At 26.2% G+C, this 11,916-nt stretch overlaps 2 protein-coding genes across 2 annotated transcripts; one reads left to right on the forward strand and one right to left on the reverse strand.

The window, feature by feature from the left end:
* Nucleotides 1-2,071: 2,071 nt before the first annotated feature.
* On the reverse strand, nucleotides 2,072-7,204 carry LOC132952077 (DNA-directed RNA polymerase II subunit RPB7). Its single transcript, XM_061024216.1, has 7 exons — nucleotides 6,993-7,204; nucleotides 6,826-6,935; nucleotides 6,015-6,225; nucleotides 5,587-5,652; nucleotides 4,161-4,232; nucleotides 2,251-2,284; nucleotides 2,072-2,170 (listed from the first exon to the last, which is right to left on the reverse strand). Exons 1-7 carry the CDS (start codon nucleotides 7,002-7,004, stop codon nucleotides 2,157-2,159), a joined length of 519 nt encoding a protein of 172 aa, XP_060880199.1. The 5' UTR covers nucleotides 7,005-7,204; the 3' UTR covers nucleotides 2,072-2,156.
* Nucleotides 7,205-7,384: 180 nt separating this feature from the next.
* Nucleotides 7,385-9,704, forward strand: LOC132952076 (trafficking protein particle complex subunit 5). The gene is made up of 4 exons (XM_061024215.1): nucleotides 7,385-7,958; nucleotides 8,031-8,157; nucleotides 8,405-8,587; nucleotides 9,479-9,704. The coding sequence occupies exons 1-4, from the start codon at nucleotides 7,792-7,794 to the stop codon at nucleotides 9,575-9,577; spliced, it is 576 nt and encodes a 191-aa protein (XP_060880198.1). The 5' UTR covers nucleotides 7,385-7,791; the 3' UTR covers nucleotides 9,578-9,704.
* The last annotated feature ends 2,212 nt before the right edge of the window (nucleotides 9,705-11,916 follow it).

Genomic DNA, 11,916 nt, shown 5'->3' on the forward strand with positions numbered 1-11,916 from the left:
TTAACAATTTTTACAACATTGGATTTTCATTGGTAATTTAACATTTTAACGAATTTTCATCCATCAATTTTTAAAATGTTGTTGTAATTAAAAACGATTAATCCTAGATACTTGAAATTTTCACCAAATTTTAAAATGACTATTTCCCAAACATGGTAACATTTTCAAACAATCTTGACTCTTTTTGAGCTTTTAATAATCATGAAAATGTATGTAAGATTTTTTTACATAGCTAAGATAAAAATTGTAATAGAAGATTTCACATAAGTTTTCTACATACAAAAAAAAAAGTATACTTAATACTTAAACAGAACAGTATTGTTATATGAGCGTTTGAACCAGGGACTGGAACCGTACCAAAATTGACTTGTTTTGGATCGAAACCCATAAATACATTTTTTTAGGAACCGAAACCGAAACAAAAACCTAAATTTTGATATAGAGGTTTTAACGGTTTTTTCGGTTACAAAATCCAATAGTTATTTATCTATGGTGCAAGCAGGTAATAATTTCTAAGTTATAAGTTAGTAAAATTATAAAATCGTATACCTAAAACAGTTTATCAATGCTAAGAATATTATTATGTGTACAACAGAATTGTCATATAAGAAATATCAAAAATTCTAATTCTAATTTCCATGTAATCGATATCAATATTATTATTGAATACAAAATCTCAATAGGTGATGTGAAACTTTTGGAAATCATACTAATTTGGACGTTTATAAGCGTTTCAGAATTCAGAGTAAGTCATATAAATTATAATTGTTACCTTATATGCCTGCAATGATAATATTAAATATCTAAACCTAATACGGGTAACGTTAACTCTGTACGACACATCGACTGTACCTACTACTGAACTGTTCTTTCGTCATCGTTACCGTTATATATTGTTTAAATTTATATTTTTATATAAAAGTTATAAATTATCATATCAAACTAAAACATGGGTCGCCCAAGTGTGTCAAAAATGTATTCTTATTTTTTATTTATTTATTTTAATAATTATTTTTTTATAATATTACATAAATCCTGAAATAGTTACACTTATTGCAAATACCTGTCACTAAATAGAGGTTATTAATAAGTTCATTTTTTATATAGTACTTTATTGATAAAAAAAAATCAAATAATAAGGGTTAAAACCAGTATTAACCAAAACCGAAATTTTATATTTTTAAAAACCAAAACCGAAATGTTGGGTTTTTGAGAACCGAAACCTAAACCCATAAAATCATATAGATTCCAGTCCCTGGTTTGAACGTATAATTTTTATAATATAATTATAATTTGATATACATCGGTAAATTATCGAATTCCCATTAATGGATTTTTGATATTTTGTTGTATTTCCAAAATGAATGCGTCTTGAAATGTTCACCAAATATTTATATTAGTATTTTCCATACATAGTGAAATATTCAAACTATTCTACACTTTTTGAGCAATTTATAGTCATGATCATTTTTTAAATTTTGCTAACAATTTTTTAGTTAGAAATTTGTCATGACACATTTCACCTCTCACCACGGCGGGAAAGCCAAGACAATAAAATTGACCGCCACCGCCACAATGTGTGGGGACCTTTATTACTTTATTAATAAAATTATATTTTAAAAGAACAAAATTCAAAAACATAAATTTGTAAGTAATAAAAACCAAACGACGATAATAGTGCCGTTGATAATATAATAATTTTTAATTATACACTTAACTTTGAGTATTATTTAATTTGTCATTAAAACCACCTTAACATCATCCACTTTGAATATAACATTATTTAAATATTGCTGTAGAATGGCAAAAACGGTAAAGCGCATACTTCAGTTGCAATGTTACCGTTAGAGAGCCCAACGACTAGACAGCCCAAATTATCTTTAATTTTATTGTATACATTTTACTATAAGATGCTTTTTTTTTCAGTTAGATGAATAGATCCAATCATCACAATCATATTTTCTTATCTGTTTATGTAAGCAAATTGGATGTACATTTTTACTTGAGACGTATCTTGGATTTTATTCTTATGTTTTCTAATAGTGGATAAGGAAAACAACTACCTCACACATTTAAAAACACTTTAAGTTTATTTTATTTATACATTATTATGTACAGTATACAATATAAAAAAATTAATTTGATGCGTCCTTGTCTTAATGGATTAATCCTGAAATCATAGGAAAACAATTGTTATTAATAATAATATAACTTTGATTAGCTTTTTTTTACAGTCAATTTGGTACAAACCTAAATAATCGTCCATCAATGTACCAATAGCAAACTGTAAAAACAAATGTTTCATAATTAAAGACATTTCATTTTGAATAATATATCATACCAAAAAGTTTAAAACAACAAAATTGTTTTTATAGATTGTTTTATAAAATTTTTATTCAACATTTTGTTACAGACTGAATCTTATCTAACAAACTAAAATAAATAATTCATAAATAAATAAGTATTCTATTTAAAAATGTCTAAATTATGATCAGTGAGGCCTCACTACTTTTATAATCTATGTAAAAATGACTGAAGGAAAATATCTGGGGTTAAATTGTCCAAAATAAACTGTCCTTGGCAAAGTTGTTTAGAATCAGAAATAGGATAGAATATACATACACAGATGAAGTACAAATATTATACCCGTGTCATATACCTACCTAAAATGTACCTGTAACATTGATTTATATTTTAAGAAATAAATGGATATAGCAAACCTAGTAGTTAATCCAATTAGCCGCTTCCAATATTAACTATAGGATGGCTTATCTGTACATTATAAAATCAATGCTACTATGTATTTTATTATAACATTTAAAATAAAATCTCATTTTTGTAGATTACCTAGTTATTACTATCTCCTACAATCAGTGCTTGAATGCATAATTTTAATTCTACAATATACACAGGATTATTGTTTATTTTTTTTATAAAACACTGATCATTTTCAAATTATAATTTTAAATATCATAAATACCAGGATTTTTGATTTTATTTTAAAATACTATTATAATGATTTTGGTTATTGATTTGTCAGTTTATATTTTATAACATGAACTAAATAAATATAATATAAATATCAATTTATTTTATAATATTTTTTTATACTTTTATAGTTCATGGTTTGTAACAATTGATAAAGAAAAAAAAGGTTATAATGGGCCCATCAACCGTTTACCAAAGTTATCAAATTGTTAAATTGAATGATTAATAATATTAATATGCATTTAACTTAATGTATAAACAGAAATCAAGCCGTCATTTTTAAATTGTTTATTTATATTAAAAAACTTGTTAATTATTTAATATTTAATTTTAAAAAAATCTGACTATTTAAAATGTACAATTAAAAGCTACAGCAGCGTTTCTTAAGCTGTGTTTCGTGGAACCCTGGGATTTCTCGGAGATCATTTCAGGGTTCCGCAAAACTTAAGTGCTTTTTCAGTGAAGAATTTATATTTGTGAAGTCCTCTTTGTCCATTATTTAAAATATTTTTTTGAATTAAATACAGCATACACACTGTTATTATACAAGGTGATTCTTTTACCATAAAACACTCATTATTTAAAAAGTATTAATGGTTTTAAAAATATTTTTTTTACATAGTTTCAAGTTGTCATTCAAAAAAGTAAAAAACTTAAAAAATATAATTTTATAGTAAAAACGTTGTTTTTAAACAATTTGATACTGTGTAAAGATTTTTTTTTTTAAAACATTAATACTTTTTGAAATAATGAGTGTTTTATGATAAAAGAATCACCCTGTATGAAATGTATTATTATTTTTAATGCAAATAATCCATACATAAAATGACACATTGAAACTATTGAAACAAAGTAGGGGTACTAATTGTCGAGCTATAATAACTAACTGTTGAAAGCTAAATAAAAAAAACTTAAATGTTTCTCGATAAAAGTGGACATAAAAAAAGTTTTAGAAACGCTGGCCTATAGGTATGTATGTATTTGATTTTTAAAATCTTTTATTTGGCAATTTTGGACTTGGATTTTAAAATCAATTTTTTGAGGATTTTTCCAGCTCTGTTTATTCATCCTTAGTAACTAAAAATTCATTAACCAACGCTATTAATTAGTTTTTTTTTGTTCTCATGGTATTAGATTATTAGAATATTAACTAATCAATTTTAAATACATACTATTCCTGATGCATCAACACGTGTTCCAACAATTTTTAATCTTATTGTGTCTTCGGGCTGTATTGCTATATTCTAATAACATAAATAAATAATATTATAGTAGTATACAGGAAAGACAAAACTAAATAATAATTTGAAAAATCATAATTATTTTCTACATAGGAAAAGTGGGGTTTTAAGTAAGGCTTTTGTTAATTTGCATCTAATTTATTTATTTGCTAATTGATATAAAAACGGATTTAACCTATCTAAAAATAATTACAGACAAAGTAGAATTAAATAATGTGTACGAGGAGGAACAATAAAATAGAAATTGCCCAATATGCAATACTGGAGCATCTGTATGATTATATCAAAAATTAACAGATTTTGATAAAAATCTAGAGAATAATAACAAATCTAATATCAGCTTTAGATTTTAAATCGAGGGTATGGAGAACAGTAGAACAATAATGTGGAATACATTCAGTTTTTAAAACAAATGCACAGAAATTGAGAAATTTCTGATGGACTCTCTCAAGCTGACACTTATCAGTTATTACTTGATAAAAAATAGTCAGTGGCGGTGTGAAATTAATTTTTCTTTGAAGCAACTATTTGAAATAAGTATCCACCTACCAAATGGATGGCTAACCCCCCTACCGACCAAACCCAATTCATACAAAGTACATAAATTATTTGTCAATTATAAATAAGTAACAATTAGATGCACATCCATACTTTTAAACGAAGCGGTTGTTTCAAAAAAATAGCTAATCACGCCGCTGCTTGTAAGTGGTAACAGGAATATAATTCCAAATTACTGTACCATACCCCAAAACACAACATATAACTTAACATTTTAATAGAGGAAGACAACTTAAAATTAACACCAACACGATTAACAAGGCCCAACCATTTAAGAGCATTACATAATATATTTTCAATGTGTGGATAGAAACACAATGTATTGTCAAAAAAATATCTAAACCAACTATCCCATTCTTATATTAACCCCGTCAATAAGGTTATTGAAGACTATATGATTACAAATTCTTGAATAAGTCATAAGACATTTTAATATGTATTATATTCAAAGAAAGACCCAACTTATCTGCGTAAATTCATTGAATAGGTATCTTCCGGGGGATGCAAACAATAAACAATTTAACTCACTGTAAGAAAAAACTTAATACTCATCAGCAAAAATAAAGACTCAACAGTTACTCAAATTTTCTTGAATACCATTTACAAAGATAGCAAATAAAAGTGGTGTTAAATAAGTAATAACCACCTTGAGAAACGAGGAAGTAATCGGATTGCACACCATTAATTGGTGGTTTTCTCAGAACTATTTCTAAGATAAAATGTACATTTTTTATTGTTCCTTAATATAAACAGTATAAGTATTGAGTACTTATGCATAAATCAAGTGTATGTTACATACTTCTTCTTTTGATTTGTAACATGGAGGTGAAGTATTCGGACAAAACTGTAACTCTGATGGTATGGACTGCAAAAAAAAATAAAAATAGGTTTTAATTAATACTAATTTAATGTTTTAAAACAAAAGGTATCTATGATAATCGTTAAATAATAATAATAATAATAATAATAATAATAATAATAATATAAATATTAAAAACATACATTTTCTTATATTTTGTTTTTATTTTGTCCTTTAAGATATATACTCCTTTTTAAAAGAGAACATGAATAATTCGATTGGTGCGTTGAGAACCACCTGATCACGCTAACAATGGGAAATTGGTGGGGGATGCGCGCCACCGGACATAAATTGGTCAACGACCGGTATGTTCTCTTTTGAAAAGGAGTATAATATTAATTATTCTAAAGTAATAATGTATAACTTACATGATGAGATATAAAACAGGAGAGTGGTCCAATTTCTGCAAACATTCCTACTTTGTTAAGTTGCGTAACTACAGCTTCTAAAACTTCACCTTTAAAAGGTCGGAAAACAATAGCTTTATATTTTACGGTGTATACAACAAATCCTTGACCGGGCAGAATTAATCCACAACCAATATTATCAATATGGGTTACAGCAATTACAAATCCATACCTTGAAAGTATAAAATTGATGAAATAAAACATTTAAGTGATTTTTAATTACTTATAAAGTTATAACTTATAACCTATAAGATTATAAATCTACTATTTTGTACCTATCATCCCTTCTGATACTACAAAAAAATATATTTAGCCCTGTTGTCAAAGTACAAATCATCACTAAAGCACCTTGTCCACTTTTTAACCTTCAAGCATAAGACATGTTATAGACATACTTATAAAATTAGGTATGATAAAGTGTGCAAGGTTACGAGGATCGGCGTTATTAAGCTACCTATGTATTGGTTGTCTTTAAAACAGTGCCATTTCTCTCACTCTTAAGATAAAACTCATGCTATCTCTCTTCATCTATTAAGTGCGACGACGACTTCCAGTCCTCAGGACAAATGTTCCATCTATTTCTATAAGTCTATGGTTATAGATTCTTAAATATAAAGATTCAGTCAAACCTAAGGAAAACTATGTTGTTTTCTAGGTAGTCTATGATTAGGAGTGCCGAGGTATGACAGTTTTTCAAATGTATGAAGTTATTACGTTTCATTCATTTATTTAATTTAGAGCACAATAAAAGAGAAGTTTCAAAATTACTCACTTTCCAGTACAAGTACCTTCAACTTCACGATACAACTTTTGTTTTACTGTGTCTAATAACTGTGGACCAAAGTACCGAGGATGAAGCAGTACATCGTGTTCTAGTGCGATCTAAACAAAAATATACATACAATATAGGTATTCCCTCGACGTGTTTTGTGAACTTACATGATAGAACATTTTGTATTTTTGTCGTTCAAATTCAAAGTTGCTATTTACACGACCGATGTAAGACCATAGATAACTTATGTAACGATAATAACTATCACAGATATTAAATAATAATATAAATATATAATATACAAATTTTAAAACAGATATGTATTGGCCCAAATTATTTTTAATCTATGCGACCATATATAATGTTTAAACACTAAACAAGAAAATAAACACCGCACGGAGTGGCTTATCTACTAAAGTTAAGAAATGCTGGTTTTTATTTACAACCTCTTTGAATAAAATATGAATTTTATTTTGGGTTTTAAACACGATAGTACCACAGAATAAATGAATATATTCTGTGATAGTACTATGATAGTACTATCTTAAATCGGAATTTTAAAAGTTAAAATGTATCTTACTAACTTAGTCCGTGGTTAAAACTTCCAAGTTCAGACTCGGACAATCAAATCAATTAATATTTAATTTTTCCAAAATATTTAATTTTAACCATATTTATTTCATTTTAATAATATTCCTGTATTCGTGATTAAAATAAAATTATCATACATAGTTACATCTAAATCAAGTTATTATAATAATAAGAATATTTAATTTAATTTTTTTAATTCTTTTGTGGTTTAAGAGTTGACTTTAAGTTAATACAATATACTCATAAAAAAAGATTAAATATACTTCATAATAGATTATTATTTATAATATATCGTAAATTCTTTACAAGGTAATCCAAATCATCCAACTATTGTTTATAAATAATTGTATTGCATATTCAAAATCATTATCAATAATGAACCCTATTCAAATATCAAATATGAGACAAAAAACAAGTATACTTGATAAGTCTATTAGCAAAGGTAAAGGTGAAATAAACATGAACTGTTTCGCATTGATGTTTTCTGAACTGGTACAGTACTGTCAGGGGAAGGCACACACAGTAAATGAGTTACAAATGAGGTTGGTACTTACAGATTTAAGTTTAATTTTATTATTTGATTAATTATTTACAAATTAAATCATTTTTTTTAGGTTGTCTGACTTAGGACAAGAAGTTGGTACAAAATTGATAGATTTACATTTCTTACGTGAAAAAAACAGCAAACGCGAGATAAAATTATTGAATATGCTGTTGTTTATTAAATCTACATTCTGGAAAGTATGATGGCTAAGTTTTTAACATTAACTCCATTTTTGCTTGAATTGAAAAATATGTATGAACAATTCGCGTTCCCAAAGACAACTTGTACATATGCCATTAATAAAAACACAAGTAGGGATGGGTTGAAATCATTTTTTTTTCTCAATAAAATGGTACATTTTATTAGGCAAATTTTTCCAATTCAAGTACTGAATTCAAGTTGGTTATTGAAAACAATTAGGTCACATAACTATTGAATTTTCAGAGTTTCTTTGGTCGTGAAGCTGACAAATTGGAACACTCAAATGATGATGATTCTACATATTATATAATTGAAAAAGAACCATTAGTAAATAAATTCATTTCAGTTCCTAAGGATAAAGGTAATTTGAACTGTGCTGTATTTGTTGGTGGCATAATTGAAGGAATACTAAATTCATCTGGCTTTGTAAGTACTATTTATTTATAGGTATTTACTGTTACAGTGTTACTAGTGTCAGCACTTTACAGTTAGCTAATAATCTTGTGATACTCATGATTAATATACATTTATATTAATTCATACATACAAAATTAAAACATTTGGATAAATAGATAGTTTAAAATATTTTTATATTTGGCATCATTACATACACTAATGTTTTGTGCCTTGAATGGATTTTTCTCATTTTATGATTTTATTTAATATAAATAAATACTTATTATTTTGTCCTTGAAGGTTCTCCTTTATTTTAAAAGATAAAAAAATATTTTTATCATGTATCTTTAACTTTTGTACAGATAAAAATGTTGAGAAACCTCACCAATATCACCTACACCCGCAAGTTAAAGTTAACCACATATTTGTAAAACTGAACATACGTTTAATGTGTTAGCTGGAGATAACACTTACCCATGTAACATTCTCTTAAAAATAATTATCCACTTCTTTTCAACTTTATTTTAAAATGTAATATTCTAAATACAAAAGTAATTTAAATTATTACCTAAATTGCAATAGTAAATAGCTAAATTCTTTACCATAACGTCGGTCTTATGTTAAAATGTTCAACAGCAACACGAGGAAAAATGGTTCAACTTTGTCCCTCTTAAAAGGATGTTGAATGGTTATAATTTTCCAACATCTTATCGATAATTCATATGTCATACTTGTAATATATTCTAAATATCAATAAATAATAAAACCGATTGTAGACACAACATAGAATTATCTTGTTTTATTTATCTATATTTTTATATGGTTATATCAGTTTCTTGTTAACAAAATACCTAAAATGTATATTGTTTTTAGTTCTTGATCAAATAACTATTTTTCTATTTATATGATATTGTTTTATAGAATGCTAAAGTCACTGCACATTGGCACAAAGGTACTACTTACATGGTAAAATTTGAAGACCACGTTATAACAAGAGACAAACAAATGGATGAACGTTAATGTTGTTAAATCAAAGATCTATTTTTGTTTTGCTGTTATCTGTACGATGTATATAAATTTGTTGTAAATTAAACATTTTCTTCCAAAGTAAACTGAATACAATATAAACATTCAACTAAATAAAGAACATTTGCAGTATCTTTATTTAATATGATTCCTTAATTATAATTCTTTTTATATGAAATTAATCTTAAATAATAATCAAAACATATAACCTAAATCTAAGAAGCATCTCTAAAAATAATCAAAAATTGTATTTAAGACGAAGAACTTGGTTTTTCTGCTTTTGGGCTGCGCAGTTTGTATAATAGATATCCAACAGCGACGGTTCCATAGGTTGCACATACAATCTGTAACACAAATATATAATGTTTTGGTTTACTTTTTGTTGTTTCAAATGTTACATCATGAACACATTGGCATATTGTATTATTGCCTAATTACAGTGGTAGAAGTGTACTCAACATTTTACTTTGATGATGGAGGAGGGGAAGAGTTAAGGCAAATACAAAAGTATGGTTTGTAATTATAAATAGATTATTATTCGTTGTTAATTGTTATGTAGATCTGTAGATGACAAAAAAAAGAAACAAGGACACCGAATATGAAAAATTATCACTTGTTACTAGATGTTTTAATATATAATTAAATACTATAATACCTAAATAATAATATTTTTTTTAAAAACAAGTAATTATACTAATACTAATAACTAAATTATTATTTTTGGAATTCTTTTTAGCATTAAAATTTTAGATATTATAATGATTTCTTATTTTAATACACAAAACTTATATGATATTATACAATGTTAACATAGAATTTTAATTTGTTACAGAAGTAGTTACATTGATTTATTACCTCTACTTAATCAACAATAACAAGTAGTCATTGGGTCACACTGTCACAGCTATATTAATTTTAATTGAACATAGTCTTGTCTCTTGTGGGGAATATTGTTGCATATACAATTTTTCTGAGTGTAGGGACTGAATTGTTTTTAATTTATAAAATATAATGATGATAGATCTATAGGTAAGAAGAATTATATTATAATGTTTTAATACGTATGGTTTGTTATTTATTCTATGTTATGTAGTTGATTACTTAAGAACAGGACTCGGAATTTTATGCATTTGCATATTTCTGAAGAAGTGAAGACGCAGCATATAAAAAAATCTGATTTGTTAAAATTTGTTTCATAGTACATACAATCCAAATACAAAAATGTATGTTGCATATTTTTGCATATTTGACTAAGTTTACATGATTTTGCATATTTTAAGATTTTAAGTATATTAATGCATATTTTATGGATTTGAAAAAAATAAAAGACCCGCCACACATTGTGTATATTTTGAATTATACTATATCGAGAATTGATTGCAATTAATCGACATGGTGAAATTGATTTATTTTTACCAAGAATATACGATATACATCACATACATTGTTATTGTCATTGTAATCATTTTCTGTACTTGATACATTCAAATTTTTATATTTAGGACTGTAAATTATAGGTGCAACTAGGGCTACATATTAGGGGGTGCTAAAATTATGTATATTTTTCTCACTGCCCCCCCACACCACCAAACATAATTTGTTAGTGCATATGTATGCACATATTTCGTTATTTTTTAGAGCATAAAGTTCTGAGCCCTGCTTATGAAAATTAATAGTCTAATTTATTATCTCGATTATTAGTTTTTAAAGTTTATAATTCTTAGGCCATTAGATATTATAAAATAATATTATTCTTACTAAAGTATACTAAAAACTATTTGAATAGGTCCGCCATCAATATTGGTGAACTGTAAATCTAACTAATGGTCAAAGTTCTATTTGTTACCTTTATCTAACATTTTTGACTAATTTCTTTATTAAACAGATAAAAAAAATTTAAGGATAATGATAACCATAAGTAAATAATTTGCAGTATCAAAAAACAGACTTGCTGAAATGCCAACAATATTCAAATATTTATCATTTGATAAAGTTTAATTTATGAAGAGTATATTCTCGTAGAAATATAGACTATAAGTATTTTCCCAAATGTTTGAATTTTGTTTATTTCTATGATTTATATTCTGTACTATATAATATGGTATACATTTTCCCCCTCTATTTTTTGCTTTTTTTTATTCTTATTATTATATACAGTTTTTAGTTTTAAGTTAAATGATTTTAAATATTATAATTATTTATATTATTATAATAATGTTTACAATTCACATAAACTATCACAATTTAAATTTGAATTCTTAATCGACTCAGAATCGGTCACACAAAACTCACACACGGACATCTTATGGCAGACAGATCCACCCCTATGCCCA

The sequence above is a fragment of the Metopolophium dirhodum genome, chromosome 9 (genome assembly GCF_019925205.1).
Source record: "Metopolophium dirhodum isolate CAU chromosome 9, ASM1992520v1, whole genome shotgun sequence".
NCBI classification, from domain to species: Eukaryota; Metazoa; Arthropoda; class Insecta; order Hemiptera; family Aphididae; genus Metopolophium; species Metopolophium dirhodum.